This window comes from Lepidochelys olivacea (genome assembly GCF_965140295.1).
Source record: "Lepidochelys olivacea isolate rLepOli2 genome assembly, chromosome: 16".
NCBI classification, from domain to species: domain Eukaryota; kingdom Metazoa; phylum Chordata; order Testudines; family Cheloniidae; genus Lepidochelys; species Lepidochelys olivacea.
The window spans coordinates 23,877,339-23,898,035 of record NC_140426.1 but is presented as its reverse complement, the minus strand read 5'-3'; the positions used below and the strand labels follow the sequence as shown (position 1 = coordinate 23,898,035).

The following is a 20,697-nucleotide window of genomic DNA, read 5'->3' as shown; positions in this document are numbered from 1 at the left end:
CAAGAAAGCCAAGTCCAGCAATTCCTTTTCAGCAACAATTAATATGAACGTTACTAAGAAAGATCAGGCTGATTTTGGAGTGTGTGTATTTTGGAGGAGATATAAAGGGTTTAGGAACACAAGTGCCCTCCAAGATCAAGATTCCTGAACACCCAGTTCTGTTGTAGTACAGGGTTAATGTAGGAAACTGTCATTCTGCAAACACAGGGATGGCGGCTTCCTGTGTTGCTCTCTAATTTTGCACCTTTTTGAATTATTATTTTTAGGCAAACAAAGGACATGTCTGACTCCAAGGAGATGTTATTATTCCAGTGCACACTTCTAATCTCAGGACGAGTCATTTCAGAGAAAGGGAAAGGAAATCCACCATGAAGATGAAGAGCCTAAGGCACTGCTGCAGAACATTGTACTGGCTTTGGACTAGTGGAACTGTGCCTGTGATGAATCTTGTCAAGCCCAAACTAGAGTGGCTAATAAGAAATCACACCACTTTACTCTTCCCATCTACCTCTCCTATTCCACATAGCCCAGCTGTAAAAGCCAGACTGGGCAGGAGGGTTGGGAAAGGAGGAGGTCAGACTGTACATCTGCTGGGCTGTACTAGATTTTTAAAATGTATCCTGAAACTAAAGACAGAGATTTGATAATCCTCGTCTAAGGGTGAATTTTCCTTGGCTGGCCTGGGATTTTTGTGGGGAAGTCATTCCTCCCTTCACTGAAACTGTTCACTGCAAAGGAGAGAGACAAAGATCCCTACACAGGGTAACTTCTACAACATTTGCTAGGGGGAGGATGCATTTGCTCCCTGCTAATCGTAAAAGGATTAATTTGCAGGCCTCAATCCCTGCACACCATGCCGAACATTGCCCACAGTAAGTCCTCCCACGAAAGCCTTCTGTGACACTGCAGCCCATATTCTTCAGTCATATTATTATGATATGATTATGACATAGTTATGATGTATTTTATGCAAGATAAGTCATGTGACATGTCACTGAAAAGGTTATGATTTACTGAATATGATTATCCTACTTGCATGCATGTATCATTTTTTTTGTATCTGAAGTTATTAATATTGACTATGTCTCTGCATTTCAAATGTAGTTACACCTCTGGAATACCCACTAGGCAAGTTGCTTTCATTCCAGACAGTGAGTGGGGAACGGGCCCTTAGGAGAAGCTTATCTCCTACCTGGGGAGCCTTCCTGAGAACATTACAGACAGCCTCCAGTAATGGGTGCTATGACTCTGCAAGGACATGTGACGAGACCACATGTCTCTAGACTCCATCTTGGGATGTCACTGTTTTTCCACAGACTGGTCTGGGAACCACGCTTGGAAACAAAGGGGTCCTGCCATATGCAAAAGCTATATAAGGCAGTGACATCATCAGGTGTTCTTTGCTCCCCACACAAGAAGACGCCTGGAAGCACCTGAGGAACAAAGCCTGAACTGGGAGAATGGCTGGACCCAGGCTAAAGGGATTTTTAGCCTGTGACTGGAACACGTGGGGATTCCAAGCTGTAAGCAAGAGCAGCTTGCCCCTTAAGAAGCTTACATACATTACAGTACATTACATATCCCACTGTTATTGTGGTTCAAGCAATTCGCCCTTCTTCCCCTATCCCCAAAACACATTCCCCACAGGAGGGATTCCTTAGGGTTTGGCACCCAGGTCAAGGGGGGGCGGGGGAGCTGCAGTCCTTTTCTTTTTTCCCACTTCCAAGATGGCTACCTCGGTAGCTTCAGGTCTATTATCTCAGAGCTTGCCTCCTACTTCCAAAATGGCCTCCATCATAGCTTCAGCCCTCGAGGTGAACAGCTTTCTGCCCATTGCAAAGATGGCGGACTGACCCACAGTCACGTGACCATAGCCACGGGGAGACGCCCCGCCCCTCGCATCTATGATTTCCCCAGGGGAGGGGGGCTGGGAGGCGAGATTGCCTTTGATGTTGATTGGCCCTTTGCGCTCCCCGTCTCGGCCGTTGCCAACCCTCTGAGCGATCATGGCAACCGGCGCCGCCCGGAGGGACGCGGCGATGACAGCGGCTGGAGGGGCCCCGGGGCGTGGTGCCGCCTGGTAATGGAGCCGCCCGGGATCGAGCCCGAGAGTTGCTCCCCGGCCCAGGAGCCGCCAGCGTCCCCGGCCCCCCCCGCCGAGGAGCCGGAGCCGAGCGAGGCCGCCCCGGCGCCCCAGCAGGAGGCCGAAGGGGTCCCCCCGGTTGCTCAGGGCAGCCGGCCCGGCGGCCCGGGCTCGAAGGGTCAGGCCAAGCGGTGCGGTGCCGGGAAGGGGAGCCGGGGCAAGCGGGGCTCGACCCGCCGTGCCGGGGAGGAGGGGGGCCGGCCCGCCCGGCGGGCCCATGTCACCGTGGACAGCTCCAAGGCCAAGACCTCGCTGGAGGCGCTGAAGATCAGCTTGCGGCAGCTCCGCTGGAAAGAGGTAAGGGACCCGCTCCCACTCCCCGGGCCTTCCCCAGCGCCTCCTCCCCGCAGACCTGCCTGGCTGGCCCTTGGCGGGGCACCGCACCCCAGGGCCCGGGCTCCCTAGCGGCTCTTTCTCCCCGCGCCCCCGATCTCCAGTCGTGCTCCTTCCCCGAGCTCTGTGCTCCCCCATAGCCCTGGCGGCACCCTTCGCCCGGCCTCTTTCCTTCTCTCAAAACTCCACCTGCCCGCTCCCGCATTCCTCGGTCAGCCCCCGGATCTCTGCTAGGCCCGCAGTGCTCCCTAAGCCCTGCTCCAGAGTCTCTTGCTGTGCTCCAGTAGCTGTCTCGACCACCCCATTTCCCCCCAGTCGTTCTGTAATCCAGTCCAGGGATGGCGCTTGTGCAGCAGCGGGCTCAGTAGCAAAGGTTACCTTCCATTTGGACTCTTCTGGCTGCTGCCTTGACGTTTCTTGTATTGTACAATTATATGTCAGATCACGTGGCTGGATTTTAAAAGGACTTGGTAATTTTGTGACCGTTAATACCGTCTGTAGTTATGCATGCTAAAATAGGGTAATTGGATTTCGTGCTTCATGAGTTAAATTGATCATGGTAAGGGGCAAGAAGGAAACAATTGCCTGGAGCGTTTTGTTTTCCTCCCCAAAGAAATGTTAAATATAGGTCACCACCACTGATAGAAAATGGGGCCTTGATGGACCAGAAATCTCATCTGATATGGCAAATCCTCTGTTATGTTGTAAAAGTAAATTCAGATACAGGTGAGCTTGAAATCAGGATAAAGAACATTTTGTACTAATAGCAAAATGACAATGTTAAACAGTTTAGCAAAATAACTGTCTTTGGCTTTTTAAAATAACTAAACCTGAAAAGGATAGGAAATTCCTTGAAAGTTTTGTATAGGGGACAGAATAAAGATAATATTTAAAACTTCACATGAGAAACACTGAAATATTTCAGAAATATTCCCCAATTGCAAAATGTTAAACAGTTCTCAGACTCTAAAGACTTCTCACCTGCAGTGGCTTCAAGGCTCCATGGAGCTGTGCTGTTAGGTCTCTTGTAGCTGGCCACTTCCCCAAGGATCTCTATAGTGTGGTTGGGGGCACAGAGTTGTAATAAGGTCTGGGAATGCATTATCTTTTCATCTGGAGTCCTACAGAGTTTGAGGGGGGAGGGAATGTTACATGGCACATCTTCCCCGCTTCATTGCTGTCTTTGATATGCCAGCTTCTCCCTGATGCCCTCCTCCCCTTCATCCCACAGATGATCCCATAGCTCCATGAAGGTAGCTGCCGCCTCTTCCATGTGGGAGGGAGAGAACTTTGCGTGGAGGAGGCCCTCCCGGTATAGATCTGAGGGATACAATCCAGTCCACTACACCAAACAGAACTGGACATTTGTAACCCCAAAAACTATTTTCTGGAGAATTGGTCCAGAGTAAATCTGACTCTCCTGTTCATTTATAATATTCAGAATGCCCTACAACACAAAGACAGACACATTCCCTGCCATGAAGAACTTGGATATTACTTACTCTAATAATGTGTGTATATAACATTAGAATCAGTTGTTTTCTGCAGTCTAACTTTTTTGCCTTGTGCTTGTGTATTGTATTGTTAGACAGTTGTAGGTAGCATTAATTATCAAGTAATGACATTGCGTAGTGTCCTATTAGGTAGAATAGGACTGAACACTTCTGATAACTTTACTTTTCCTCAGTTTTTTGTGTGAGTTACTTATAAATTGAAAACTGAGAAGTATTTCTTCATTAACTCTTATTCTGTGCATTTCTTTAAGGTAACATTGCATTGCATAGATTTGTTATGACTGCCAACAGTTTCAGTGTCTGCTTTTATATTTAGCAACACTGTAATATAATCATGGCTGTAGTTGTATTCTAATTAGTATGTATGATAACACTAATTAGAAAAACTTTTCAGTATTTGCAGATTCAGAATCTGATTTTTTGCAATGGGAAGTAGATGATGCACTCATCTTAAAGTATGAACAAAATCCTGTCGTGTTCATGTTGAACCACATGGACTTTCTGGCACTGCAGTGATGGGGTCTGTAGGTGAAATTGTAGCACTGCTGAAATCAGTGGGAGTTTTGGATTGACTGTCTGCAGAGCCAGGATTTCAGCCCATATATTATACGTGCAGTGATAGATTACAAACACCAATTCACAGATCCATCATGTGAAGTTGATTGGGGGAAAAAGAAAACTGTCTCCTCAGTGGATGCTGGAAACTTCTTTCATCATCATTAGGTTTGACTCATGGCACTGGACAACAGAGTTTGTAAACCAAGATGAATTTCATACAGTATTTTTAAATACATCCCTGCTCCTGTTTCCTATTATTTGATATGTATATACTTAAAACATTATGGAAACAGAATATATTGTATTTTAGCCTTTTATTTTTTAAATCTTGTAGCAGAAAGTCAATCTTCCCTTACATAAAAGCTCAAATCATCTTCTTATGTGCACACTACAAAATAGGAACAAAACCAATGGTGTGAAATTATAACCTGATAGAATTGCTCCTAGTTACACTGATATGTAGATGTACCTGTTGAGTGTCCACCTGCAGCTTCTCTCCAGTCTTTTTGTAGGTAAAGTGCAGAACAGCAGTGTTCTACCATTTAATTTGTCAGCTGTAGAGTTAAAGTTTATACAAGACTTATCCACATATTATTGTAATGAGTGCTTCTGAAAGTCTGATAAATATTAAAATTAACTGATAAACTTAGCTGATTATAAATGTAATCCACAGGACTAAATTTATTTCTCATATGTTTGTCCTGTTTTGAGCATCTGATTCCCCAGATTGCTCAGTATTATGTATTCTGTTCCAGAAACGGAACTATGCGCACTCTATTGTTCTCCTCTTGAACAAGTACATTGTATCTTCAGCATTCTTCTTCCAGCCCTTTATCCCACAGTCGCAATCACTTTGGCTTTGCTTAATCTTTATTGATGGAGACAATAAACAAATATCCTTTCTCCTCCAACCATTAATTCAGTCAATATTTTTCATTTAGTCTGCCTTGCTTCTCCCTCTGACCTCTTTTCCATTTTTCTTAGTAATGGCTTTTCAACCAAAATAGTGACTCATAAGGCATTTGGCTATACCACTTACAGTCAGTCATAATTCATTCTGCCCAAACAAGTCCTCATAATAAATTTGTATAGGTTTGCAACCCACTATAGTAAAGAGGGTTAGATATATTCAAGTGAGACCATGTCTTTTCTCTAGTTCATCAAAGATGATCTGTGCCTGTTTTGAATGGTATACTTATAAAATTTTGCTTTCTCTCTCAGATTCTGTTACCTCTGCATGAGTGACTGAAATTTATGAGCCTAAAGCTCAGATAGAAAGACAAAGATGTTAAACATTTCGTAGATTAGCTGGAGGTGTTTGTGATCTTAAGTTTCTGCTGTAGGAACTTTATCACAATAAAAGGATTGGTCCTCCCTTAAAGTGATAGAAACACTTCATTTCTTACCATGTATGCCCCAGAAATGTGAACAAATTTTAATGTGTGACAAACACAACATTTCAGGTAGAAGAGGGGGTTGAATGAGGAATAGTGGTGACACTTTAGGCTATGTCGGTATAAATTATGTTACTCAGAGGTGGGAATAAGACACTCCCTGAGTGACCTAAGTTACACTAACCTAAGCACTGGTGTGGATAGCGCTGTGTAGGCAGGAGAGCTTCTCCCACTGACAGCGCGACCGCCACTTGCAGGGGCTGGAGTAAAGCTGAGCATCTGCCCTAACAGCGCTCCAGCGACGCAGTGTAGTGTAGCCATAGCCTTAGAATGCCAACTATTGTGTGACTGAAGGGAGTGGTCCTTATCTGAGAACGATCAGGGACAGCATTTCATTAAAATATGCGTAATCCCCAAGTTAAAGACTGGATTGGAATAGATTTTGATTAACACGCCCATCCCCACCATCAACCTTATCCAGGACATACATGCCAAGTGTGCTATTTTAAAACAAGCCCTTCTAGTTTTTTTTGTTTATCTGAATACCAAAAATATTCAGTCATCGGCAGGGATCCTAGAAATCCATTTGCCGCAGAAGAACGTGGAAAAATGCAGAATTTGTGTTTTTACAGAGAATCTTTAGTTTTTACATTTTGTGAAAAAATAAAAACATCTACAGTGGAACCCCAGTTATCTGATTTAATTGGGACCGGGGCCAGGTCAGATAATCAAAAATTCAGAGAATGGGTGGGGCTTAGGGTGTCATCTTGAAAATTGTAAATATATCAATAAAATATATATATACTGTGGATAGGGAAACTAAAGTTCAGCATTTCATTTTAATTGTGGAAAAACTTGGATTTTTATGTTTTTTATTGGAGAATTTTGTTTTTTTATCATGGAAAACTAGGAACTCTGGTTATCAGGTAGTTTAAATGACATGATATACCATAAAGAGAGAGACAAGGTAGTTGAGGTAATATCTTTTATTGGACCAACTCTTGTAGGTGGAAGGGATAAGCTTTTGAGCTTCACAGATCTCTTCAGGTCTGGTGAAGGTGAACAAGGTGTCTGAGCAGGATAGTTATTCAAAATAGGAGGCAGTTTCATCTTGCTGTGGCATCTGACCAGGGGGTTATTTTTTTAAGCCTTTTGCTTCCTCTTAGGTCCCAGATTAAAGCACCTTTTTCCCTTTGGGCAGCGGCTGAATTTTATGTGGTCATAGGGACCATATACTCAGGCTGCGCTCTGGTCACTCATACCATACTATCGTTATTCTACACTGTCACTGAATAGACAGAATAGATCAGATTCCCTTGCCTGCTTGCAGAGGGAACACACAAATTGCCTTTCCCAACACCTAGTGGAGATTTAAAATTATGAAAATGCACTTGTATAAGTACAGTGTCTTCACTTGTCAGATATGGGATGGCAAAGAAACTTCAGGAAAATGCTGAAATAAGAAAAAAATTAAACTTGTGAAATTCATGTCTTGATTTCCACCAAATTTTCTCCTCCCCAAAATCTAACAACAAGATGCTGCCTGTGAAATTGCATGGAAGTTTCTTTAGTTTTAGGGAAGCTGAAAATGAGGTTTATGACAAGAAACTGCCTGCTACCTGAACTGGAGCAACTGGCAAGCAGCTGCTATAATAACAACTGGCTTAGCAAACCAGTTTTTTTGGGGGGGAGAGGGGCTTTTAAATAGCATATGTAGATTAGGTCTAACTGTTACCTCATTAAGGGTCAGATTCTATCCTCTAAATATGCAATGATGTTCACTGAATGTCTTTGAGGACTTGTTCTTTTTCAGGCAGTTGCTGGGCAGTTTAAAATCTGGTCCATAGCATAGTGAAAATCGTTCATTAACTCCTGAGTTACTTTTACTATACTGACATGAATATTAGTTCACTGACTTTAGTATTGATTGCACTATATTTAATGGAACTTTATAAAGTATACAGAATTAAGGGACAACTGTTAATAGCAGTGTTTGCTTTTACCTTAAGCATGAACTGTCAGTTTCTGTAAGAAATGGGTGTAGCATATGTGTTTCTGATTTCTTGTGTAATCAGCCATGAAGAAACTTTCTAGTGCTCTGTTCTTGGTCCATCTTGATGGTGACATTTCTCCTTAAAAAGAAATGGAGTGTAATACAAAGTAGTGGTCTAATGTCTCTGGTGTAATAGCAAGTGCATGTTAAAGAGACAAAAGTGTTTACAACTGCAAGATAGGAAACCTTATTTTTGCAACACTTACTTTGCATTAGTAGTAATCTTTTACTATCCAAAAGATTTGCCATTTTTGCTAATTAGTGGCAAATACCATTCACTGTGACCCATATATACCTTCTGCAGTATGACACTCTCCACTTACACTCAATTCCTGGCAGTTTTTTCTTCATTTATAAGCAATTTTTAGGTCTGCCACATTATGTGATATAGAGGACAAATGCTTGAAGTAGCAGAGCTTTTTTGACAGTAGTAGACTGTCACCAATGGAGAGAGGGAAAATTGTCCTCCAAAGAGTTTTGGTTCAAGGATATGTTGTTCACTGAGTGTTGCTGTAAGAGTTACTTACCCAAGAGCATTTCAGCCAAGCATTTAGAAGCGTTCGGAGAGGCTATAGTGAAACTAGGTGAGTTATCTGTCCATTTAGCTAAGCGCTAGCACTGTCTGTATAAAGGCAGGAGTAATGATAAAATAAACATGAGGATAAACAGACAAATATGAGCAAAGAAAACTAAAGTAACTTCGATCGAAAGCAGTTTATTAAATAGGGATGGCAATGCTGATTCACTGACTTGCATGGGTTCTAGAAGGATTCATAGTGCTTGGGGCAAGATGGGATTAGAGCTCCTTTCTGACCTGACCCCTTGTAGCCCCACCACATGGTTCTGGCCCTTCTCCCTCCCTGATGCCTTTCTTTGACCACTGCTCTCCTGTTTTCTTGCAACCTCCCTTTCTATGTTCCCTGTTTTTGTTACCCTGAACATTCTTCTGATCTTTTGAAGTCCTCCAAATTCCTTAGCAAATCCAGGCTCCTCATATTGTCTCTGTGATCTATTCACTGAACATCTTCCCTGCAGTGGCTCCTGCATCCCTTCTCTATGGCTGTATCAGGCATCAGTCAGACATGCCTCTCTTGCTGCTTTTATCAAGAGTGACTTGCTGTTGAACAGTTCATTCTATGGGACAGCCCAGGACGGTTGCCTTCTGGCTCCTGGGTGGTGGCCCTGACAAAGACACCAAAGTATTCATTGGCCATTGTACTACCACACTTTCCATTGGGCACATAGTTCTGTTATGAGTCCTTGCTAGTCTTCTGCACTGGGCTGAAGCTCCAGCTAGTACACTGGTTACTACACCTTGCTGTACTAGTTACAGCATGGTAGTTGCTGCATCCTTACATGTAAGTGCTCTGGAGACTTGAAAACTTGCTTTCTTAAGAGCTTCACAGCTTTTGGGCTTCACAGCTTTGTAGTACAAATCTCCTGATTATCAAAGCCCCCAGTTTTTTATGAAGGGTTTGGATGTCTCTGAGAACTTTGTAAAATTAGGTTTACCTGTATTGAACAGCATATATTGTGCTGTGTTTTCAGTAATCACTTACATAAACCATTGCAGTGCTTTCAGAGTCTCCTGTATTGATTTCCAGAGGGGGAAGGCAAAGGTGGGGTGGGGATGAGGGGGAGAGGGGATGCCGAAGGAGCAGGCATGTAGCCTTCAGACCTCCAAAAATCCTCTTTAAATTCCACTTTGAGTACTTTTTTCTGGCTCCTGCAGTTGCTGTTGGTTGCAGCATTCGTCACTTCTGGTCCTAAACTTTTCTGTACTGTTGCTTGTATGTGCCAGTTACCATGTTTCATCCTAGAGGTGGCTATAACTCAGTGAGTGAAGTGATAGCTTTTAAAGTGCTTTAGAATCCTTTGGGATCAAAGGAGCTACTTCAATATAAGATCATTATATTGAAAATAGCTGACATGTCTAACCTAACTTAATGGGCAGCTTTATTGTTGATGTCTGAAACGTCGGTGGTAAACAATAGGCCCAATTCTCTGTTACCCTGCACCATTTACACCAGAGCAAATTGGGTAGCAATTTATATACACTTTACACTGATGTAAATAACTACACAGAGTACAGGACCATGGAGAATCAAGCACAATATCTTTCTGAAATATAAATATTAAAGGCTTCTAATGAGAATAGGAATCTAAAAGCAATACTTTGTATTTATAACTGGAAACAACAAATGTCATACAAAAACACTGAAGCACTGCATTTTACATTAATAAAACACCTGTAGAAAAATAGACTCTTCACTTATTGAAGCTCTGTTAATTTATACTTCCATATATAAATAAATGTTTTATGCAGGATTGTTACCTTTACCATCACAGATTAATTTTGAAAATGTAAAAAGTTTGATTTTCTGGGAGACTTTTTATTTCTGAATCTGTTTAAAAAAGAATCCCCCCATCCAGTCCCAAACAAACCTCGTTTTCTCCCCCTTCTTCTTCCAGCGGATTCACTTCTTTAGGAGGTATTTTCACTTCCTTTAAATAATGCTGCTACTAACATCTAAAAGCAATACAGAGAAATGTAGCAAAATGTTTTTTGGCCTGTTTTGACATCTGATGTTTGTGTTGTCATCAGTGTTTACAAGGGAGTGTTTAGAAAGTGGATTAAAGATGAATTGATTTTAAAAAAAAGTTTGCTTATGGAATTTGCCAATAGGAGGAGCCATTGGGCTGCTCCAGATGACAATTCTTCTGTTATTTCTTTCTTATCTTTTTGTGTCATTTGGTATCTGTCTGATTTCTGCATTTCTTTTAATTGCTTGGGGCTGCCCATAAAGGTCCCCACAGCATTTTACCCCTTCTAACTGCCTCAGCAATCCTCCAACATGGCTTCATTTCTCTGTCCTCTGCCAGAGGCAGGAGGAGGATGACTCTTCCTTCACAAGCTGTCGGCATCACTGGCTGTGCGGGGATTAGTCATGTAAGACTTTTCACATATCTTAACTAACATTACACCATGTCTACACTACCACTTATGTCAGCAAAAGTTATGTTGCTCAGGGGAGTGAAAAACCACAGCCTTGTGTGATATACATTTTTCCAGCCTAAGTGGTAGTGTGCACAATTCTATGTCAGCGGGAAAGCTCCTGCTGCTCATTGGGGATGGTTTAATTATGTTGACAGGAGACATGTTAATTATGTTGTTCTTCTGTCGGCATAGAGTGGCTACACAAGAGATCTTACATCGGTACAGCTGTTTCACTATAAGGTCTCTAGGTAGACATGGCCTTCGTATGAAACTCCACAACACTGCTAGCCTTCGGGAGCCAAGTGCAAGGGTGCCAAGCCTAATAAACATTGAGAGAACCTAAAGCTAGAGACTTCCACAAATGATATCATATTATTTTCTTTGAGAGCCACTAATTTTAGTACAATATTAAGACTAGAGAGAGTGGTGAAAGTTTTAGAGGCCAGGACCTTACAGAAAGTGTGCATAATTATTAATATATACTACTAGGTATAAAATACAATGCTTTAACACATGTTGAGGGATCCTGTTCGATGTATTCTGCTTCTGCTCAGTCTTTTGAAGCTTCAGAGTCTGTTTTTATTTTCAGCAACATTCACCTAATTCAGAAAGAATTGCTGTTTGCTGAATGCTTTGTCTTCCTTTGCTGGATAATTAATTAATCTACAGAATTCTAGACTGACGTCTTTGATTCAGTTTTGTTTATTTGTTTGCTGTAGGGCTTTTCAGATGCTGATTAGACAGTGGGCGGCCACCAGAGAAATGCATGTATCCAGTATGTGGTGTAGTCTATACTGTGATTTCTGTATTCAGAAAGACTATTTGTTGTAAATTAGTCACTCATTTTCCATCTTTCTCTTATATGACAATTTATTTTTCTTTACAAAGTTCCAACAACTTTTAAATAGTGCTGTTCTTCATGAGTAAGAAATTTCAAACTAAAAATACCATGATATTTCCTACATGTTTTAAAGGCTTCATTTTATGGTAGGGCCAGTTGTGGCTATTTGATAAATCCCCAAACACATGCTGCTTTTGGCTAGTTTGGGAGAGAGTCTCTCTCTCTCTTTTAATGCTCTCATGTAGCTTTGAAGCTCACTTTAACATTAGTGGGAGTTCATCACACACTGTCTCTAAGGCCAGGAAAATAGACACTTTAAAGGAAAATAAAATGGTAGTACTGATTACAAAAAAAATCCCATTTTAAATTCCATTACAAAGCACTTGGAGGTGTTTAATCACTTTGAACTGGCTTACCATTTGTATCCTGACTGAGTATAGGACACAAAGGACTAGTTTCTCCATAAGGATGTTGGGAAGGGAGTTCTGTACTGTAAATGCATACTCCAGGGACACATTTTCCTCCAATTATAGTAGTATTTCAGTTGAAGTACATTGAATGTATGCTACCATTGTTACAATGGAATTCTGGAATGATTTTATTTCGTTAGAATTGTTGTATATTGAATACTAAATGCTGAACATATATTTTCACCTTCAAAGTCTGGTGTCATACCATCAGATTTGAATTTGATTCCTCTTATGAAATAATAAGTATATATTATATAAAGAAGGAACAAGAAAAATGTAAATTAAGATTTTATACTAGTAAGAGCTGAATATTCTGTTTTGGTACAATGGAGGAGAGTGAAGAAAGTGAAATCTATTGTTTAGCTGATACATGTGTATGGGTTAGAAAAGACAAGAAATATGGAACAGAAAATAAAATGAGCAACACTAAACTCTAATGATCCAAGAAACAAATTACTTTTAAGCAAGGCTACACTATGCATATGAGATATTGACAATAGTACCGCCACCTTCTTCCTAAACTTGTATCACTGACGCAGGTACAGCTCTGGGAATAGTGTTCAACTTCTATTACAGACCCAGCAGAGGGACCACAAACTGTTTCTTGTGGGAGCCCTGCAGCCACCCACACCATAATTTAAAAAAAAAACAACAAACCACCAGGAAAAAAAACCCAAAGAAAAAAAATGCAACTTCTTAAAACTTCTGGGCAATAAGAGTAAAAATTATATATTTAAAGCTAATGATTTGGAGGTTTTCCCCTTCTCCTGCTCCAGATTAAATACCTTTTTAGGTTTGTCAGATTTTGAGCTTTAACTTCTTATGTCCCCTTCTCTCCCGTCCCTACCTTTTTACTCCCTCCTTTATACATATTTTTTAATTAGCCTATTCCATCCTTTTATTTTGCTCCTATTTATAATATTTGATTCAGGTTGACTTGTGTTTGCTTACATGACTGGCAGGAGGCACTGCTAGACTCTGTTCTCATAAAGTAGGCATCCACTTACTGGTAATTTCCATTCCTAATAGTAAGCAATATTACAGTGTGACATGCTACTTCTGGTTGGATTCTTACATTCTGAACACTGGTTGCCATAGTTACAGCGGCATTTCTGAATGGCTTTGTTTCAGCAATATTGCTGCACCATGATACAAACAGCTAAAGTGCATCAGCCCAATGCTATGAAGTTTTCTATGAATTTTATTAGGAAACCCACATTATCCTGGATTTAACATGAGAGAAGGAATAGAAGCCTAAACAATAAGGGGTGCTTTTAAAACAGTGAGAATTAGAAAAAACATAGACAGTGTGCCCATACTGACCCCTAAGTTCACATCTTTGTAAGAGATTTTTCATTTGGAATTTTAGAAATTAATTTTCCACTTCTGCAAGGATATTTCAAGAAAGATTATTATCTCCTCTGGCTGAAATTATAAGGATTTCTTTCACAGACATCTCTGTCAATCATTCTCAGTCTTCTCCTAATATATTTTCTGTTAGATGTTTGATGTAGATTTAAAGGTGAGTTGAAATGCTTTTCTTAAAGGGAAGATAAAACTAAGTTTAAGATCTCAATAGCTGTATGTGTTAGAACAAATGAATATATTCTAAAGCAAATATATTCTAAAGTCGAATAACTCCTTTCTTATATCTACCAAAGCTAAAGTTGTATTTCGTGTGTTGCAGATGGTATTCTGCCTTGTGGCCCAAAGAACAGAATTTTCTTGCACTCCCATTTCTGTTATAGGCTTCTTTGTCAGTTCTTGTAGGAGGAACACAGTCTGAGCAGTAAATTACCTTTCTGATTATTTTGTAATAATAGTTTCTGAGGCACCGATAATGTTGCACCAGTTTAGCTAACCCACTGTAACTTTGTGTGCGAATGTAGCTTGCCTTTGTTGTTTAAAGTGTGTTAAGAGCATCTGCATACAAGGTTGCAATGATAGCTAAATCGGTGCAACATCGCACCTCTAGTATAAACCAGTGCAAATTGTGTGTGTAGACAAGCCCAGGTGGATCTTCAGCTGTGTAAGGTTCTGCTGCCTTGGGAGAGATGTGGGTGGAGGCCGAGGAAGGACAAAGGAAGAATGACAGGCTGTGTATGCCTGACTTTGGTTGGGGGTTTTACTCTACCTGTTAAAAACTTCTGTGTCTGAATAAGGGTTTATGGGTACTCTTTCCCCCCCCCCCCCCCCGTCTATCCCATTTTTGTAGGGAATTAGGTAACCAGGCTGTTATGTAACTCCCACTTTTGTTAACTTGGCTTAGAGTATTGTTGTGGCTTTTATCAATGTGACCATACACAGATGGAGATATCTGATTTTTTTGATTGTCCAGCAGCCCCAAGGCCCTTTCTTGTCTTCATTACTGTGAGCTGGGAAGAACTAGGATCTATCTGGGATGTCTGCTGCCTGTTAGGTTACCAGATAGGCATCCTAGAACTGGGTTTTCAGGAATAAAATGAAGACAAAACTTTCCTCTCCCCTAAATAGTGCTTGGTAAGTCTGGCAAATTGGATTAAATGCCATTGTGAAACAAATAAGTTCTGAGGAACTTGGGAAAGAAAAATAAAGTTCAAAGTACCAAGTATTACAGCCTGCATTGGAGAGGTGCATCGCAACAGCTCTGGTAGCATAGCACCTACCTGCTTCTCTAGAATGTTGAGGGCCAGTTGCAGACAGATGTGAATGTTGGGAAGAGCTCCTATACCATAAAGCACATCTGGATCTAACAAGGACAGTAATGGTATAACTGCCAAGAATATAGAGCAGTGACTAATGTAAGAACATCTAGAACTAGTGTACCATGTCCGTGGGGGTTATATTCAAAATAAGCTTAACTTTGTTTTTATTGTCTAAAAAAAAATAAAAAAGACACTTTCTGAAACTCTTGCATCCTGTGTTATAGCTTCACTATCCCTGCCCCTTATATGTATCCTACATATCACAAAAGATGACTAGGCTGATATTGCTGTTGGGCTAAATTCACCCCTTGTATAACCCATGGAGGTCCTTACATTAGAGACTAGTTCGTCCCTTTGTGTGTTCTCTTGCTGCTACATGTTGGAAGGCTGCACTGACTTCTTCCTGTTCTTATTTTAGAAAGAATTGTTTTGTAGCAGGGATAACTTGACTTGTCATGCTGAATGTCAGTATAGTCCCTGCTTTTCATCTCATTTCATCTCATATCTCAAATGCGGATATAAGGAACTAGCCCATTCCTGTGCTGCTGCTCCATAGTTAAGGTTGAAGTAAGCTTTTCATTATAAGCCTGTCTTTTAAACTCTAATCCTAACTTCTCTCCAAATACATCACCATATAATCAATTGCATTTCATAACACCAGATTGATATTCCGATTCTATTAATGAAATGTAATTCTCTACTCCAACATACTACATGATGAGAATTATCGAATATTGCTATAGTGTCCCCTGGGACTATATTTCTTTCAAAGTCTTAACTATACATGTAATAAACAACATATAACAGTAATCCGTATGCATTCAACATCATATTTCTGTTACAGAACAAATATGGTGACTGTTTAATTTGGGTGGGTGTTGGAAATTGGTTGGGGGTATTAGTGAATGATTGTATGGCAGTGTGGAACTAACTGGATCCTTTAACTGTTAATATTTTGTCATTTAATTTTTTTCCTCAAAGCTGTGTCGAGTTTTTATAAAGAAAGTATAACTTTTCGGGTGCCTGTCACAAGGCATCTCTTCACCTGCTGTGTGAGTACTGCTGCCTAGCCTTTTCTTGTGGTCTCCTAGCTACAAATCTGTGCAAGATGTTTTCTTTCACCATGTGTGCATTTAATCTTCAGTTTTAAAACATAAAGAACCACAGGTATATAGCAGGAGGTGATTGCCCCACAGCTTTCTCTCCTCTCTTCTCCCATGCTCATCCTGTAAGTCCCTTTTACTTCCTTTTCCTCCCAAATATATATCCTCCCAATTACAGTACTGAGCCAATTGCCTCATTAGTCCAATAACTGCCACCCAAGTGTCAGTACCGAAATGGGTTAATTGACTTTAATTACATCTGCAGTCTTCCCAGTACTGTAGCAACCTCAGAGACCAGGATGCTACTGTGTCTCAGTGCGGTATAGCAGAGGAAGGTTAGCTGGACTTCACTGAAACACTATCAACCTTCACATTATAACTTTTTTTTTTTACATAAACATTTTGTTTGGGAATAACTTTTACTCTTCAGTGCTTTCCAGAAGATCATTATGTTGGACAGAAACAAGATAGGTGAGGTAAGCTCTGCATAAGCTTGAAAGTTTGTCTCTTTCAGCAGCAGAAGTTGGTTCAATAAAATATATTCTCTCACCCACCTTGTCTCTCTAATATCCTGGGACATTCTGGTATATGAAGTAATAAAAAAGGGCAGAGGAATTATTTGAAATTCTGTAGTTAGGAAGATGACTGAAAACCAAGGGTGAAGTGCTTTGCTTTAACTTGCAGTGATGGGCAACGTTCCCTCTAATTTTTGACTGGCCGTGTGTGCAAAAAATGTCTTCTGTGCAAATTTTTGTGCTTCTGTGCAAATTTTTGTGTGTGCAGTGTTTTGCAATGTGTGCGGGGTTTAGGATCTGTGTGTGTGGGCACAGCTTAGAGGGAACAGTGGTGATGGGCCATGCAAATATGATCTGTGAGAGATAATGTGATTGCCTTGTTAGCTAGTAATCAAAGAGGGCCCTGTCTACCATTTTCAGCTGTGATTGACAATCAGCTTGGTCAAAGTTGGTTGAGTAAATGAAGCTAAATTGTTTAAATATACCATAGAGAACAATAACATTAAAGCTGAGTAGAGAATGCATATATATGCTAACATTGGTATATCAAGAAGATGGGAAAGATTCTGAGGAGGGTAATTGACAGGTTCAAATTCTGCTATCAAAAGCAACAAATAGGAAAACAATATAACTTTCAGGTGTGAGAATTTTGAATAAAATTACAACAGCAAGAGCTGTGTCTTGGCTGATGCACAGGTGTGGAGCTCACAACATGCACTGCAGAATTGTAATGTGCATACCACTGAAGCAAGTATTAATGCCTCTAGAGTGGACTATCTGACTTAGTGTGTCAGATTCTTGAAATGGACATGATGTGCCAAATAAAATAATGGGCATAAATTAAGCTTGCACCTTGAATTTATTCATCAGTAGATTAACCTTTCACTAGACACAAACAGGAAAATGGAAGAAGTATGTGGCTGAGACCTCAAATGTCCTAGCATTAAATGCTCCATTTATCTATCTATTCAGTAGAGGCACAGCAGCAGAGAAACAGTTTGAAATTCTATGGTAGTAAAAGCTGACAAGAAGCCAAGAGTCACTTAGCTTGTCCGTAACATGATGGAACAGACTGATGTGACCCGCGGGACACAGTTTAAATTAATGGCTTCCTATCAAGAGCTAGAAAAGCCTTGTCAGAGCAGTTTGACTGTGATTGATTGATTATTAATTGGGTCAGAGTTGTGAAAACAAATCTGTTCATTTTATGTTCTCTCTTCTGGTTTTGTTCAGATGAAGATCTTTTTTGTTCAGACTTGGAGGGCATTAAATAAATGGCTTGAAGAGTTAAGATTAATTGTTTACAGGCACAGCCTCAAAGTTGTTTTGTACTGAAAGCTCCAGGGACCAGATTCTCTTGTCATCTCAGCACAAGACTGCGAAGAAAGGGAGAAAGGTGGCTTTAGCTATTTTTATGGTCCCCAAATCCTGTGGCTGTTGTGCATCTGCCCAGTGCCTGGCATAAATTAGAGACCTGAGGCTGCTTATACCAGCTAACCATAGGTCTGGGTATTATTAGGGTACAAGGGATGCCATAATAATGTCCCCTTTTCCCTCTGCATCAGGTGGGCATGAAAAAAGAGCCATTAAAACATAGAGAGACTCCTCAAAGGGATGATTTAAAATGGGTTTAGCTGCCAGAGTAGGCCCAAGGTGCTGACCTGTTTGTTTATAAACTATATTCTGAAGTTTAAATCATGGTTTGGAGCCAGGGGTCAGCAAGCTTTCAGAAGTGGTGTGCCGAGTCTTCATTCATTCACTCTAATTTAAGGTTTCGCGTGCCAGTAACACATTTTAACATTTTTAGAAGGTCTCTTTCTATAAGTCTATAATATATAACTAAACTATTGTTGAATGTAAAGTAAATAAGGTTTTTAAATGTTTAAGAAGCTTTATTTAAAATTAAATTAAAATGCAGAGGCCCCTGGACCGGTGGCCTGGACCCGGGCAGTGTGAGTGCCACTGACAATCAGCGTGCATGCCGCCTTCGGCACACGTGCCATAGGTTGCCTACCCCTGGTTTAGACACTGAAGAACCCGGGGCATTTCAGAAGAGTCAGGGTGTTAGACCTGCTTTTGGGTAAATCCATCATTTTATTTGTGTAAATACTCACTTGATTTGCTCAGAGTGGGGAAGTCCCTTTCACCTTCAAACTGTTGAGTAACATTCTGGTGCAAAATGCAGCCATGTTCCAGCCCTGAGGTGCTTACACTTCATCCATTGTGAAATGGTTTCTGTGCAGTGTTTGTAAAGTTCTTCGATATCCTCTGTAGATGAAAGGTGCTATATAAATGCAAATTTTTTTCACTTCATTTCAATTTCATTTAATAAATAAATAAATTGTTCAAGTTTTTAGTGGGAAGGGCAGTCTGAGAACCAGCAAAGAATTTCTATTCTGAATATACCTGTGGAGAGAAGGTTTAAGGCCACTAATTGTCTTTCAGAGCCTAACGGAATTAATTTTCACACATGCAAAAACACATTTTTTTTTCTCTTTGCAGTCTGAATAATAATGAAATGAGACCAGAGCTTTCTAGCTCTGTTATGTTGTGCATGTTACTCCTATGAATTAGGAAGTGGAGAAAGGAATTAGTGTTTTGATTATTTTTTCAAAGTTATTTACTAAATAAACTGAAATTTTAACTAAAGTTGCAAATAAAGGAACAGATTCATGAAAAGTTTCTAACTTTTTTTTAAAATTTTCTTTCTTTTGTCTAAAATAAGTCAGGGCTAATAAGGATTTCTTTCATGGAGGGAAATTGAACTTAACCATAAACAGCCAGAGAAATTGCTGTAGTGTATATTGAGTTTAGTAAGGGCTCAATGTGCTGCTAGAGTTTGTTTTTAATAGTTAAATTGCTTAATTGAGGATGCTAAAATTTCACAGGATAGGATCCTAAAAGTGTTATGACTGGAAGCGGAAGTATAACTTGTTTGTCTTGAAGTGATTTAATCTCCTAGTACAATATCTTCTTGCAAATAATTCTCTATATGACACATTTAATTAATGCACCTACACAGATTCACAGGAGGAAAAGATGTTGATTTTGGATAGGTAGCAATGACTGTGTAATCCATTTTTCAAGAGAATAGCCCTAGAGGAGTGATTTAGAGAAAATTAGTGTATACATTTTGACCAAACAACATTTTGATTTATGGGTTACATATTGTGTATTTGGGAAACTGACCTCATGAATATAGCCTTTCCTGCTAGGGTTGACTGGTTGAGGTTGAGAGGCTTTACACTGTTTTAATTCACTGCTTAATTTTTTGAATGACCTATCTTTTGATAATAGGAAGCAAAAGTGCGGTATATGTAATTATGGCAGAATTACCTTTTCACATGTGTGAGTGGCTAATGCTGTAGGGATAATTTCTCTGCTCCAGTTGATAAATTCAAATAAACATTTCACCTATGATTGGTCTGTTTGCAAGCTTGCTTGTTTGTTTAACTTCCGTTATTATTTTTCGTTTCTTTAAAAAATAATACTAATATCCAGAAGAAAATGACAAATATGGATTTCTCATTCATTCTTTATGTACCTCCTATCACAGAGCTAAAAAGCTGTCCATTTGCTGCTAATAAAATGAACAAAATATTATAAATACAGTTCTACCAAATTTAGGTCCATTTTGGTCAATTTCATGGCCACTGGATTTGAAAATTAGTCAATTTCACATTTTCAGAGGTTTGCATTTGAAATTTCATGGTGTTGTAATGGTGGGGTTCCCAACCCAAAAGAGGGATCTGGAGAGGGCACAAAGCTGGTGTGTGTGTGTGTGTGGGGGGGTTTGCAGGATTGCCACCCTCACTTCTGTGCTGCCTTCAGAGCCCAACTGCTGCCACAGAGATTCCTGCGGTGGGGGGAAGGTACCCACAAGTGGGTCTGGTCTCCCACTGAGAGTGGCTGTTCAGGGGGAGAGTAAATCCCGTCCCTGTCCAGCCCGGGGACTAGCAGCTGGAGCCTGGGGAACCGTAGGAGCCCCCAGATGGGGTGACCTCAGCCCTGCCCCTTCTTCTCCTCTCCAATAGCGAGATTTCATGGTGGAGGGCTTATTTCATGGTCCATGACATGTTTTTCACAGCCAT

At 40.5% G+C, this 20,697-nt stretch overlaps 1 protein-coding gene across 3 annotated transcripts in view; it reads left to right on the top strand.

Moving 5' to 3' along the window:
• The first annotated feature begins 1,923 nt into the window (after positions 1-1,923).
• Positions 1,924-20,697, top strand: part of TTLL11 (tubulin tyrosine ligase like 11) — a 114,255-nt gene continuing 95,481 nt past the window's right edge. For all 3 annotated transcript variants that reach the window (XM_084650251.1, XM_084650252.1, XM_084650250.1), the window contains exon 1: positions 1,924-2,440. In XM_084650251.1, coding sequence (XP_084506377.1) covers positions 2,084-2,440 — 357 coding nt within the window. In that variant the 5' untranslated portion in view covers positions 1,924-2,083. The remainder of the gene's footprint in view (positions 2,441-20,697) is intronic.